At 41.2% G+C, this 15,339-nt stretch overlaps 1 protein-coding gene across 2 annotated transcripts in view; it reads right to left on the bottom strand.

The window, feature by feature from the left end:
* Positions 1-991: 991 nt before the first annotated feature.
* Positions 992-15,339, bottom strand: part of RAD18 (RAD18 E3 ubiquitin protein ligase) — a 108,615-nt gene continuing 94,267 nt past the window's right edge. For both annotated transcript variants that reach the window (XM_081902739.1, XM_081902740.1), the window contains one exon: positions 992-1,646. In XM_081902739.1, the coding sequence (XP_081758865.1) occupies positions 1,553-1,646 (94 nt within the window). In that variant the 3' untranslated portion in view covers positions 992-1,552. The remainder of the gene's footprint in view (positions 1,647-15,339) is intronic.

Raw genomic sequence — 15,339 nt, 5'->3', positions numbered from 1 at the left:
TTGCCAGCAGTTGAAGGTGTGTTGCCAGTCTCTAGGGCAGGCATAGGCAAACTCGCCCTTCCAGATGTTTTGGGACTACAACTTCCATCATCCCTGACCACAGGTCCTGTTAGCTAGCAATGATGGGAGTTGTAGTCCCAAAACATCTAGAGGGCCGAGTTTGCCTATGCCTGCTCTAGGGCATCTCATCCATCTTATTCATTTGATCAGTTAAAATGGGTTCACATTGAAATTGTGGCTTGCATACAGGACTTGTATTTGAGCTTTTCAGTGCTGATGTATAAACATCTCAGAATCTGGCCGAATCATAGTTCTCAAACTCATGTACACTGACTTGGTGAAAGACACTCTACGCTATGGGTGCCACATGGGCACCTGAGACCAAAACATGACCTTTAAAGAGAAGTACAAACCTATAAGGAACAGCTTGGATTCTCTTCTCTGAGCTGGTAGCCCACCAGCCAAAAGCACCTCTGCCTACTCCAACTGAGCTGGTGGTTGTTGTTGGTGTGTCATTCTTCAGAATAGGAAGGGCTTCAAATACTAATAGTTGCTTTATTTTTATTTAGTCTGCAGAAATATAGTGAACTATGCCCAAAGTATTATTTGTACTAAAGTGCAATTTTTTGGGGGCAAACCCCAACAGCCGTGTTGTAGCAGTCACATTTATGAGATAGATGGCTTAGGAAAAGTGTCAAGGAGATTGTCTGTTAGAAGAAAAAAGCATACATGGCCTCATTTCGCATTTATGTTGTTCTCATGCCAAATCCAGGAAGGATTTTTTAAAAAGCCTGGGCTTAAAGAGCAGTTTTCAAATGAAAAGGAGAGTCAGCAAAAATGCAAGTTGTAGGTGGTGGACATCACCAAAATCAAGTATGCTGCAGACAACATGTATGAGAAAAGGGGGGGGGTGTCTCCAATGACTCAAGGGAACCATACCACAAGCAGTAAAGAAAGATTTTACACACACTGAAGAGAAAAATAAAAAAGGTTGTGGTTTTTCGTTTTACATTTTATTAGTTTGTAGTACATCCCAGAAGCAAGCTAGCATTAAGTGCTCTAGTGCTACAGAATGCCAAATAAACGGCCTCTTGTAAAAAATAATAATAATATTATACTGTATGAGGTTTTCTAATGTTATTTTTTCCACAACAATCATGTTTTATGCATATTAAAACCGCCACAAAAGTTGGCAAAACGTCTGTATTCTTTTTTCAAAAAATGAGGTTTGGTTAAGCCAAATCTCTAAGAGATCTCATCAGTAAAGAAATTTGACTGGAATCATATGGCTGATAAATCAGGCAGTGGCAGATCCATCATTTTGTTGTAACTTTGCAAACTATCCCCAAGATTTTCTTTAGTGCAATTGCTCATACCAGGCCTAAGCAGGTTGAAGATGTGGGTGGGAAAGTGAGTCCCATGTATTATGGAGCAAAGGGGTGATGGGTGGCAAATGATGCAGGTATATGAAAAGCAGGACAGATAGGTTACCTATACAAGTATGTTATATTTTGGAAGTATTCTTAATGCAAGGTAGTATCCAGGAACTTTGCTATTCTTTTCTTCGCTTATGCTTAGGAAGTAACAAGCTGCTTCTAGACTGTTCTGATTTTTGCTTGGTCATTTTCTTATCTGGGAAACTGTTGCTAAAAGAAAAGGAAAAAAAGAGAAAAAATTAATCTTAAAACTGAATGTAACAGAAATGGATAGTAGTTATCTTAAGACTTATGAGTCATAAATACAGTGTAGTCTCTGTAAAGATCAAAAAGAATTTCTCCCCATCTTCAGCTTATCGCATCTACATTATGGGCAAAGGCTGATTAAAATAAGGCAATATTAACATAGCCAAAGGTCAGAAGAAACCACTCAGGATTCTCTAATCCGGCCTCCTGCATGCAGCTCAGATATTTATTACAAAAATCAAATTCACATACTTGAGTTTAGCTAAAGCATTCATTATTGAAGGACATCCAGTTCTGATTTTTAAGACTAAATCAGGGAGAACTGAGCAACCCCTCTGTCTCAAAAGTTAATACCCAAAGAGATCATTTTGTACAAATTTTTTAACATTCAATTTCTTTATTATATGACACTGCAGGCCTTATTAAGCCATCTATACTGATGTAGGAGAGAAACCACATGTGGTTGTTTTATAATGGAGATGATGAGTTTGTCCTAATGAACAATACAACAATTTTGAGGGTGCCTGACGGGAGTCATGCAGCCAGTATTGTATCTTTTGGCTTTCCCAACAATGGATCCGGACAGGCGGTTGGAAATACATCATCAAAGTGGGGATTTGAACAAAATAGCCTTAAGCAATAAAAGCTTATGCTCTAACCTCATGCTGTGTCTTTTCAAACATTAACAGTAATCTGAATATATAATTTATGGGGGGGGGAGAGAAAACTCAAAATCTACAGATGCTTTCAGTCTCCTGCCGTCCAGCCAAGTAAAGTTGTATCCAACGTTAATCACAGCAGATGCATTAAAATTAAAAGTCTTGACTAACTGAGGTCCGTTGACTGCTATGGGTCTACTTTGAGAGTAGAACTGAGTTGGATACAACGTATGGTCCCAGTGCTAATCAGTAATGTGTCGAAAAGACAGGAACAAAGTTATAAGAAGATCAGATAAATGCATTAAAAAAAAATCTGAAAGGTTAAGAAAATGGTAAAATGTTGCAGAAGTGGAAATGTTAACCGTGATAATGAGGATCAGAAATGGGCAAGCACAGATACAGGGCCGTATGGGAAAACGGCTCCCCCTTTTAATATTACATAAATATAGTAGTGACATCTCGTAACATTTAATTTGAAAAGGAATTTCTGCTCAGTCAGAAAAGGTAATTACATTTTCTCCCATGGTAGGATAAAAACCTCAGATTTCAAAATGTAAAGTGCTACTATAAATAAAGGCTACTATTGGAAAGCCAGAAGACAACAGGAGTGAATGCTGAGGAAGAATTTAAAAAGATAAAAGGGTATATTGATCAAAGCCCAAAAATCTATACACAGTCTGCTATAGTGCTGTCATTTTGAAATGTATTATATTCATTTATTTAAGGCGCAGGGAACATGAGGCCCACTATTCTACCTGGCCCGTAGTACTATTGCCAGGCCCGGCCCACTCTTCTCAGGCCACAGCGCTCACCAACCGTGCACCGTGCCCTCCTTGACTGCTTTCACCTGACTGGAATGTGCCCCTGAACTATGATAATGTCTCTTTTTTAACTGGCTAAAGAGGTAGGTAGGCAGGAGTCTGTACATTTTCATGGCTGGAGCGTGGCCCACTGTAGAAAATTAAGAGTCACATCCAACAAGGTGCTTGATTTTCACTGGCATGAGATGCCTGGAAGGCTGACCGTGAGGGAAATGAGGCCTTTGGCTGAAAAGGGTTCCTCACCGCTTAAATATTTTATATACTCAAAATATATAAGGATTTAACTTACGGGGGTTTTAAATTTCCAGTGCACCTTCACAGCAAGTGAAAGCCTCGTGCTTTCACTAAGACCTACAGAACTACCTTATACTGAGTCGTACTGGTGGTCCATCTTGCCTAGGTGCCACAGCCACAGAGTTCAGCAGCTAATTGTTTATTTAATAAATATCTTTCCTTTCTCTCAGCACAGGACCCAAGGCAGCTCACAGCATAAATGAAAACAGATACAACTAAAACACACAAATATTTTTTGAAAAGCAATTAAATAAGTAACCCTATTAAAAACACCACTGAAAACCCTCAAAGTGCACACACATCCACACACATCCACACACACAAGTGCCACACCCACCCTCAAGAAGACCTTGTCACAACAGCCCATTAGTGGCCTGCCAGTGAAAAGAAAGCAAAGCCTGGGCCAGCCTAGCCCCCCCCCCCCAGAATGGAGTTCCACAACCTGAGAGCAGTCCCCAAGGAGGCCCTCTCTCATGTCCTCACCAAATGTGCCTGTGAAGGTGGTGGGGCTGTGAAAAAGATCTTGAAGTCCAGACAGGCTTCTAGAGGGAGTTAAGGCCCTTCCAATATGGTTCAATGTTCAACCAGACTCAAGAGTCTGCAGCTAAGGAAATGGAACAGGTCCAAGGCTCCGAGTTTGCTCTTGGAAACTGGGAAACCCCTGAGCCTAAGGCCAACTGACAGGAACCCACAACATACATGTATGTAGGCATACATAATTTTATTTGCATGCCACCTTTCTATAGTTCAAACCGTGATCAAGAAGCTTACATGAAAACTTAAAAAACTTACAAGAAACTTAACAAATGCCAGAAAGATCAATAAACATCAAAAGTACAGAAGCAAAATAAACTATTTCCACATATTATATATAATAATATCTAACCAAAAAACAAAAATGAATAACAGCCAAAAAACCCCCGCCCTAAACAATATCCCAGTCCAAGAGTTCAGTAGTCTCAGGTTTTTGTAGCTGGAGTCAGAGTCCTGCCTTCCCAGGCCAGGTGGAAAAGGCCTGCAAGGCAGGGTACAGGTCTTCCAGGACTCACATCCAAGATGGTCTCTGGCCTCTTCAGCAACCTGCCATATCACCAGGGCCCTCATGGGTGCCTTTCCCTGAGCCTGAGGAAGTAAATGCATCCCATGGTGCCTCACCGGGTCAGGTGTGAGGTTACAGAAGGTGGGTGAAGTGCTCATCTTCAAGTCAAAGGGTTGGCGCTTTAAGAATCTAAGTTACCACAAGGAGTGGAGGAAATGCTTTAAAAAGCTCAGTCTGCTCTCAACCTTCATCGGAGCACATTGCTTCCTTGGAGCTATCCATGGTCCTGCAACTCTTGATCTGCCTTAGCCCATGGGACCCTGGACCAGGTCGGTGGCAATGTATTCTGAAAAGCAACAGTTTCAGTGGTAGCCAATGTGATGCCCTCTCCAGTTGTGCTTGGACTACAACTCCTATCATCCCAAATCTTTGCTGATGGTGGCTAAGGCTGATGATCTAGAAGGCACCATGGTGACTACCTTCTTTTAAGTCTTAGAGAGCAGTCTTTCCAGATCCTGCTTTTCAAGGGCACTTTAATTAGAGAGGTTGGACCTTGTACATGTTTGATACATTTAGCTCTGGCTCCTCCCTGTGAGCTACTTGATTATATGCCAGGTTAAAAGACCATGTAGCTCAGCTGCCACTTTCAATGGCCCCAGGCAATGTTCTTTCAAAAATCTGTTCTTCCTTGTATGTCTCATTTGTCCATGGCTGGGAAAGAAACATTTGGGGACACTCCCAAATTAGTCCTCCATTTGTACTTTACCTTTCCCTGAATGCAGTCAAGGTTGTTGAGAATAAGCTGCTAGGGAACATACAAATAACCGGAGGTACTCTATATGCAAATGGCTCTGAAGATCAGGTCAATAGCCATTCTAATGACTGGGACATGATGGTGTGAATGAGGCTCTTTTGCCTATCCATCCCACTACTTGCTCCCTCAACCCCTGCCCCTCCTGGCTTGTTCGGCGGAAAGGCTGATAGAGTGGACTCATCAGGTGGCCAAGTATCACTGAGTGAGGGGGTGGTCTGCACCACTTTGAAAGAAGCAATGGTGCACGTGCTCCTGGAAAAGGAACCTTCCTGAACCTGAGATATTTGGCAACTACCACCCAGGTGCTAATACCCTCCCCCTTTTAGGAAAGGTGCTTGAAGCAGTGGGCGTGGTTCAGCTGCAGGCACTTTTGGAAAAAAAACCTGGACCTGTTCCACTCTTCTTTTCCACTGCCAGGTAAGGGTGTTGAGATCACCACGTAGAACCCAGTTAGTTCTGCCACAGCCTGGTGATCCAGAGCAGGCTTCCATATTGATGCTCCATCAGCTTTTGGAGACACAACTGCTTAGGCAAGCATTCCCCTGATCTCCTGGCATGCTTTGTTTTCATTGCTGCTTTAACTCTAAAACTCGATGTTTCAGCTGGCTTGTTTTCTTGAAGGTTTTCTATGTGCATGTTTATTTTGATGTTTTGATGAAATTATTTCATTGCGCATTGCAATTATGTGTCTTTTGTAACTGGTTTTTATACCTGTATACCATTTAGAAGCCATCTTGACAAGTGGTATATAATTGAATAAATAATAAGATGGCAGCGCTAGCAACAATTATCTGGTCTCACATTCTGTACAGTAATAGTGTCTTTCTGGGAGTTCCCTCCCGAAAGAGGTCTGCCCCATCCCCTTTTTAACAGCCTTTTTTAAGTTGATGAAAACCTTCCTTTTAGATCTTAAATGACTGATATATTGAATTGGTTTTAGCTGTCTCGGGTTTCTATATAATTTTAATACTGCTGTGTGCTTTTCTCCCTTTTTTGAGTATTAGTTTATTAAGTGAGGTTTCAAAATGTTAATTGATGGTTTCACCTCTGATGGTGGGTGTCCTTGTGCTCATCTGAGGAAAGGCGACTGTCTGAAGTGAATAAACAAAGTTTCCAAAAATAACTTCCTTATCAAATAATTGAAACCGATTGCAGAGCTATAACAGCCAAGAGAGCCATGAAGTGTACTTACACTAGAGAAAGAGAATCTTATTCAAAGAAACTTAACAGTCCCTGAGATTACTATCATTTCCCTGTTACCAAGTGGACAGGCAACTATGGACTCACAAGCTCCACCATATGATTCCTCTCATTGCTAACTATTATTTTATAAGAACAGTTTTCACACACAAAATGCTTTCATTTTGCTCACTATTAAAATGCATGTTTCCATACTAGGGCTGAAGTTCAACATTTTACTCAATGAACCAGGAGAAAATTATATTTGCACAGAAATATAAAGTGTTGTTGTTGTTGTTGTTATACACTAGAAAAATGATTGTGAAATGTATGGCACTTATTCCTAAGTGAGACAACTTCTTAAATCTGCAAGCCAGTTTCCAGGAATCCAACATCACAGTTTATACACCATCTCAGTTCTACTGCCAAAGGTTGTGCAGGCATCCAGCGTAGCTGTGCCAGACTGGATCACATCAAATTAACACGTAAAGCACTAACTATGCATAATCCCAGAAGGAATGTCTTCCTTTATGGTCACTAATTCCTAGCACATGGTTGCTTCTTCAACTGCACAACAGTAATTGAACAAGACAATAAAAATTGGACAGAAAACAGAAATCACTGATCTGAAAGTCTAAACATGGCATTTCTCCAAATCAGAACTGAAAAATAAATTTGCTATTTCGTGCTAGAGAGCTGTTGTACACCTTGGTGCATAGCTTGGATAAACACGTGAAACAGTGGTAGATGAGTTCTAACAAGAACTCAAAATATGCATCAAACTTTGCTACAAAAGTTGCTCAGCTAAAATAAGCGATGCAAATGCTCTACTAATGAAACATATAATTGCTGATGTGCTAATAAGTGTGATTTTTAAAAAAATAAATAAAAAGTTAGGGTGTGAGTCAATGTGAGTTCTATGGAAATCAATAGACACAATAACTTTGAGCAAATTAAATTAGCCACAGGTTAGAGGGAAAGGATGGCTTTCTGCGTATACCTGTAGATGATCTCCTAACCATTCATGCAATTCTCCTTTTCAAGAGATCTGGAAGTGCTTTTCTATGGTAACAGAACTATCATGTTATTTATTTGAACAGGACTACAGCATCGGCAAAAGCCCATTTTACACAATGGAAATAACATGTCTCTCTCTGCTTCCTGGAAGAAGCTGGTAGCCCAGAATCGCTCCCAGCTCAAGAAGAAAAACATGCAAGCGAATGAAAAATAGATTTCTACAGCCTGCATCACAATTATTTTATAAGGAAACCAATCTCTCTTAATTTTAAGTTATTTCAAACTTTCTTCCTTATTTTTTTCCTGACTTGTTTGCTGTAACTTCTGAAACCTTGTGACAACCACTGGAAAAAAGTCATGACCCCCTGATGAAGACCAATTATTTAGAGCATGAGACCCTCACAGTCATGCTTGTTGGAGAAACAGGAGAGGGCCTTCTTGGTGTCTGCTCCCAGACACCAGAATTCCCTCACTTGAGATGTAGACAGTGTTTTGAACCCAGTTTGAATTGCATTTCAAGTTCTGATTAGTCACAGAGATGGAAAATGTTATATGTGCACCAAGCCTGCACCCACCAGGATTCGTCATGTCACATTTGAATGGATCCTGAAATCTTTCATGAGACAACAAACCAGGGTATAGTGGATAATCTTCCCCCTGACATATCAAAATATATCTATCGCAAAGGTCCTTTAGGTCTGTCTCTCAGTTCTGCCTAACAAAGGAACCTATAATAACAAGAAAAAACATGACACTGCTACTACATCCACTAGAGTCTACAGAATAGCTGGAATGTTTTTTTATACACAAAAAAGGGACTTCTGTTATTGCTGCTAGCTTAGCTGTCAAAGTAAAATGTGTCATCAAAGTAAAATTATAAATTGCCTTTAGTAGAAACACAAGTTGTTTGATGAACTACTTACAAAATAAGCTGTTCTCTAAAAATGACTGCTGAAAGCTAAAATATTCGCACTAAAACATGTTGCATTAGCAAATAGGTGGGTTGCTTCTTTTGGTGGGGGAGAAAGAGGAAGAGGAAAGAGAAAGAGAGAGAACCATAGGAAAACCTTACAAGGCAAACAATCCAAGAAGCACACGCATGCATACTTCATGTGGCTACAACTGCCCTCCAAAACGAAGGGTTATCTTTCATATAAGCAAAAGTCTGGTAGAATTTCAGCTACGACTGAACTGGAAAGTAGTATTTAAGCATTGTAGCAAAACTACCAGAAGCTTTATAATGAAATGCTTGCTTTAGCTGAGTTTTCTGAATATCTCTGAATAATTCTGTTCCAAAAACCATTACATTTCAGTTTCAATGTCTGAACATTTCCCATTGTTTGTGAGTCACGATTTTTATTTTTGTTTCTTATTTTTACTACCAGCAAAGAAAATACAATTCCAAGAATCAATTTTGTTGGGATTTTAATTTTACCAAGGAATGCGTCCTTGAAATAAAAACCTGGCTGATGGTTAAATAAATGAAAAACACACAGCTGTCTGATGAGCATTTTGCATTTGATTCACATTTTCATTTTATTCAATTGATGATAAATTGTATGGCCTGGAAAATCTCAAAATGTTGTATGCATTCAAATTCCTTGATGTGCCCAGCCCTGAAATTTACAACACAGCAAAATCAAATGATGTAAAAATAAGTCCAACAAAAGGATTTTTCAAATGTCACTAAAACAAACATAAACCCTACACCAACTAAATTAAACCTTCCATAAATCCACTGCACTTCTATCCACTAGAGAGCAGGAATAACTAACATGGTGCCCTCCAGAATTTGTTGACTACAATTCCCGTCATCCCTGACCATTAGCCATGCTGGATGGGAGTTATAGTCCAACAACATCTCTAGGGGGCACCATCTTGGCTACCCTGCACTAGACAAACAGACTAACTACATGGGAATCAGGTCCAAAGAGATCAAAGCAAGTAGGTTAGGAAAGAATAATAGATTCTGGCAAATATTCATGGTAAGACTTGGGGAGGAAGCAAAGTACAAAAGTTGCAGTCACACTGGACAGCTATCTTCTCCTATGCCACCAACGAAGATCAGAATGAAGGCAAATCTGAAGACAAAGATGGCAAACTTAAGGAGCGTTCTTTGTTGATGTTAAAACTTTGCACGGTTTACAAAAGAAGAAGAAGAAAATAGGGTTACAAGATAGCTGTTTATTCCCAAAGGAGTCCCATGTAACCAATTTACATACTGACAAAGACGGGGCATAAAATCCAACTAATCAAAACTGTAACAATCCTCAGATTCTCACCATTTCATCCTATTAGTTGCATTATGATAAAGCAGCTTTGAGTGCCCTGTGAGACATTTTCCACTGTAAGAACAGGATGCTTACTTTACTCAACGGATCATGGCCTCAGTAGGCTCTTCTCATGTCCTGTGAATGCTTTAGATGAATGCATTCCAGTCTCTGTCTACAAGGTATGGAGCATTCCCTCAAGCTAACTAACTGTTAGAATCACTAAGTTAAAATCCCCCCCCCTTTTGCAATGAGGTGTGGAGAACTAAGACTGATGTTGGCTTTTCAGATATAGCTTTTGGAAGCCTAGTTTTGCATGCAGGATCTAATCTAGATTACCTGTGACTTCTACCTCCTGGATAGCTTGTATCTATTGAAGGATCTGGAAAAAATCAAGAGGGATTTCCCTCTTCCGCTTACTACTACTTGCTTCTCTTGGTTTCTTTGCTCCGACTCTAGAACTGCCTCTGGGTGCAATGGCAGTCATCTATTTAACACACACCAGTTTGAAAATGTTTGTAACAAGCACTTTTTGTGGAGCCTTCTGGGCATAACACCTTGCTCCAGACAGTGAAGAGAAGCATTTGCCTAAAGACTTGTGAAATGTTCTGCTTTCTTATTCTTTTTACAAGTTTTAGAACTATTTGCTTCCTTTATGTCTTGATGCCAAAGGGACCCAGATTTCCTTTAAAATAAACTCAATATTACTTTTTAATTGCATATTCTGCCTTGGGGTTTTCCGAGCAATTGTGCACTGACGCCATCCAGATATTATTCATGTATCCAGTCTGGTACAGTCTGGAAGTATCATGCACGCTAGACTGATATACAGAAAATATTAGGGTTTTTATTATATTTATTTTTTACACGAGAGGATTTTTGGAGGCTTTCCTGCAGCCTCTGAGATTTTCATTTTTAGGAAATTAGGTGGAAGGACAGAAAGGTCAGGGAGAAAATCCAGTTTCATCACCAACAACACTGCCACCGTCTTCTAAAGCATAGGGCATTTTCTAAGCCCTGACCAAGATTAACAGTTAAAATAGTCCCTGCCCACGAAATCACAATCTAATAAAGAGAAAGGGAGAAAGTAATGGAAAGGGGGAAGAAAGCAAACAAATTCAGGTCCCTGTGCTTTTAGCTAGATAACATCAGCATCATGATCTGGTCAGGTGGGCCTTCCTGCATGTGCTTAGTCCTCTATCAGCCCTCAGCCCTCTGGCTAATGCCAGAATCCAGCTCCGAGGTCCCAGGGAGAGTGGTTGCTGGGGTCAAATGTTCTTTCTGGAAGGGTGGGGGAATCAAGCTCCCAGCTGCTGTTCCTTCTCTGGCCAATGGATGGCGGCCAGGCTAATATTCTTACCACTGATGTCCTTCCTGAGAGCAAGCCACCCATTAGCCCTTGGGCCCCTGATGATGGAAGAGGCCAGGATGTCATGGATCCTTCAAAACTGTGTTTTTAGATAACAGGCATTTCATCTCTTAGCACAGCCACAGGAATAAAGCCTCATTTTTGTGTTCTCTGTGCTCCTCTGGCAAAACAGAATTTTTGCATCTGCTTACAGTTGATGGCGATCAAGTTCTGAAGCTGGATTAAATTAGTGGTTTAATCCAGTAACAAAGAAGTACTCCAAAGTAGTGTTGAACTGCCTATGGGAGCAGACAGGGGAAGCAAAACATGTCAATCATGAATGCAGTTACCTTTTGCTAACTTAAAAAAAAGAAGAGATGGAGGCCCTAAGACAACTGAGCAAGGAGAAAAGTGGCAGAGTATAGAAGCCACAGCCAATGCATTGAAAGGAAGGGGCAGCACATGTGTTGTCCTCTAGATTTTGTGGGGCTACATCTCCTCTCATCTTTGGTCACTGGCCATGCTGGCTGCAGTTGGTGGGGTCCAACAACATCAGAAGGGACGTATGTGGGTTACCACAGCTGTAAGGGGGCAAAATGCCAATCCGTGTGACAAAATCATGCAACCGTTTCCCCACCTTCAATTTTCTTATCACTGTGATAGACACATGAAGTTGGCTATTAAAGGGAGATGCAGGGCTACCTACTGGATTTATTCAAGGCTAGCAGTTGGAATCCAAACAGGAATCACAGTTTGACAGTGTACTGTAAGCCTTCAAAGAAATGCACTCTTTTGCAGCTCTTAAACTCTTCTTTAATGCTTAAACTAGAAACTGCTCTCCTCAAAACTTCCTTTATTTTTGGTCTGCATTCGCGCTCATTCCAAGGGTCTGGAGCCAAGCAAACAAGACATTTGCCTACTGTGTTCAATTTACTGACATCTTTTGTGCTTGTCGAACTACCAACCCTCTCCAGCATTTTGCTTACGTAAATCGCAACAGCAGCCAAAAAATTCGGATCTAAGATTATTCCCCACCCATCCACCAAGGGAGATCATGTCTGACATCAAATTGATAAAGCTAAAAATAATTTTTGACACATAGCATGGATAGATGGTAAAGGTAACTAATTCTGTATCTGAATGTGATGTTTGGAGAAAAACAAGACAATTGATTTTTTACTCTAACTTTTTTTTTAAAAAACTAACGTGATTGAACATTATTCCAATGGCACAGTTTCATTTGCTTTTTCCAAGAAAGCATCCACTGAGCATTCTTCATGGCAAGGAAGAAAATTATGTGGAGATTACTTTAACATTTTAAGAAGCCAGAATTTTTTTTTAAAAAAAACTGGTTTTACATAAACATCACTGAGCAGAGAAGTATTCTTTACAAATGCACAGAACAACCTAACAAATATTTAGAAACCTACCCATCACCAGCCTGTGAGATTGACAATTTAGAATTTCATATTCTTATAAATGTGTAAATTTAAATTCTTTTGTTTTGTTTCAGTCTTTTAGATTTCATTACCTGGTTTCTTAAGTGCTCTGGGGTGGGGATTAACTATAATTTGGGGATTTAATGATTCACCTTAAAGACTAGTAAAACCGAGATTTGTATGAATTCCCTCTCACCATACTAATCCACTGATAGTTTTGATATTGACATGGACACTATCACATCATAAAAAACCCTATCCATTCTCCTAAGTCTCGAAAGAAATGCAAATATCAGGCAGGCAATGACTCTCCTCAGCCAAAAATCTAAGAATCTGAGTAGCCCAGCTACAGAAAAACAGGACTGTCCAAAGATTGCAGCACACAGCACTGAATCTCTCTGCTGCCCCTTTAACTAGGTAAGGAGCTGGGCAGACCAGAAGTGGAAAAGAGGCAAGACATGGGAGGGGAAGATTCAAGGCAAGGCTGTCAGCAGAAGAAAGGGGAAGCTGCTGACACAACACCAGCAGGTTCTTGGCAAAGGGTGTAGGAGTCTTGAGCCTGGGAGCACAGAAAGCACAAAAGAGGAAGGAAAGATCAGGTGGGTGCCTTTAGCACAGAAGTAAAGGAAGGGTAAAGAGCAGGGCTTGGGGCTTCGGTGGCGAGCTAGGAGAGGGAAGAACTAGGCAAGCTAGGTTTGGGGGGCGGCACTGGGTTATAAAAACCTTTTAAACACAGAATAATGAAGAGAGTACACAAGCTTTGAGAGTAAGGGAGCCACGAGGAGGTGTCTGGATTAAAGGCAGACTCTGGGACTGTCAGGATCCAGGGGATCTTGACATAGGGTTAAGAAACTCTTCCCAGGACAGTTGGAGACATGGGGGGGGGGTGAGTGAGGGTTCAGCATTGACTCTAACCTATCTTTCAGATATTGTCCCAACCTTTTCCAGTTCTAATTATGATTTATCATGTGCTCGTATATAGTAGTGGAAAGTAGTTTTGATCACTAAAGTAGCAAAAAATATATACAGCTAAGGATTCTTATCTACAGTGCAAATATATTCTGGAAAATATCGTAAAAATATTGAGCACAGGCACAGAGGCGTAGCAAGGTCAGGTGGTACCCGGCGGGGAAATTTTTTTGTCACCCCCCCACACACATTGACAAGGGACGCAGGTGGCGCTGTGGGTTAAACCACAGAGCCTAGGGTTTGCTGATTGGAAGGTCGGCGGTTCGAATCCCCGCGACAGGGTGAGCTCCTGTTGCTCGGTCCCTGCTCCTGCCAACCTAGCAGTTCGAAAGCACGTCAAAGTGCAAGTAGATAAATAGGTACCACCCCGTTTTGAAGGTAAACGGCGTTTCCGTGTGCTGCTCTGGTTTGCCAGAAGCAGCTTAGTCATGCTGGCCACATGACTCGGAAGCTGTACGCCGGCTCCCTCGGCCAATAAAGCGAGATGAGCGCCGCAACCCCAGAGTCGGCCACGATTGGACCTAATGGCCAGGGGTCCCTTTACCTTTACCTTTTACACACATTGACGACTCAGGGTAGGCTTGGGAGTTGCAGGCAGGTGGCGCGCCGAATGTCACCTGCGGTTGTGTTGGCCACGACTCCCAAGCCTCCCCCGAGCTGTCAAAATGAAGGCAAAGCGGTGCAGCTCCCCCCTTCCCCCAGTGGCTCAGGGTAGGATTGGGAGTCGCGGATGGGTAGTGAGGCAAATGTCACCCCCCTCAGCGATGACACCCAGGGCGGTCCATTGCCCCATATCCCCTCCCTATGCCTCTGCATATGCAAACTGAAAAATACTGTTCTAAATTTGTGCTAAAAAATGTCACTCGATTAATATCGCTTTTTTTTTTAGTCTTCGTGTAAAATTGTGTAATTTTATCTTTTTAAAAGTCCCGTGGCCATCGAAATAAAATGTTATGGTTCTTTCCAGTTATAATTTTTTTAAAAAAAGATTTTTCAACTATAAACTGAGTTCAGCCACCTCTGCAGGTCATTCACAAAGAAATAATGGCTCACGTGGTGCTGCTTCCAGCAGGTAGTTCCAGTAAAACATATTAATATACTAAATGCATTGCTCTCCTCCAGAGATTCCACTTAACAGCAATTCAGAGAAGGAGCAGTCCACGCAATAACAACTGGAAAGGGAGGAAAAGCTCTGGCTCTTGTTTTGGAAAAGCAATTTTCACAGCTTTCTCACCATGGCCAACTGTGCATCACAAGCTCACAAGCTCTCAATCATGAGGGTGGGCAGAACATTGCAGCCACCTCTGAAACTTCTTTTGACATTGTAAATATTAAAGCATAAAGAACTGGAGAAAAGAAATGACCAAGAACTCATCTAAACCAGACTTTCTCAACATGGAGCTCTACAAATGTTGTAAGCTATATAGCCCCATCATACATCTGGAGGCTGATCTAAACTTATATCCACACTGATATTTTCATGAGGCCAACTGGCATGATCTAGAGCAGAGGTTTGCAAACTGGGATCCAAGATTCATTCAGGTGATCTGCGGCATGTCTGTAAAATGCAATTGAAGATACAGCATCTAGCACAGCACATTCCAATTACTACAATGGGCAGAAAAGTGGTCCATATTACTGGAAAGGTCTGGGAACCACTGGTCTAGAACCACACAATGTAGTTCTATTAGTGAACCAGGTTTGACACTGCAAGCTGCTTGAATGGGAGACTTTACCTGGGCAAAAGAGTAGCATCCACCGTAGTTAATGAACAAAACCATTCACCTCCTTTACAGACTGAGGCTTCA

This window comes from Podarcis melisellensis, assembly GCF_964234715.1.
Source record: "Podarcis melisellensis genome assembly, chromosome: 2".
NCBI lineage: Eukaryota > Metazoa > Chordata > Lepidosauria > Squamata > Lacertidae > Podarcis > Podarcis melisellensis.
The sequence above is the reverse complement of the archived record's forward strand: the minus strand, read 5'-3'. Positions and strand labels throughout refer to the sequence as shown.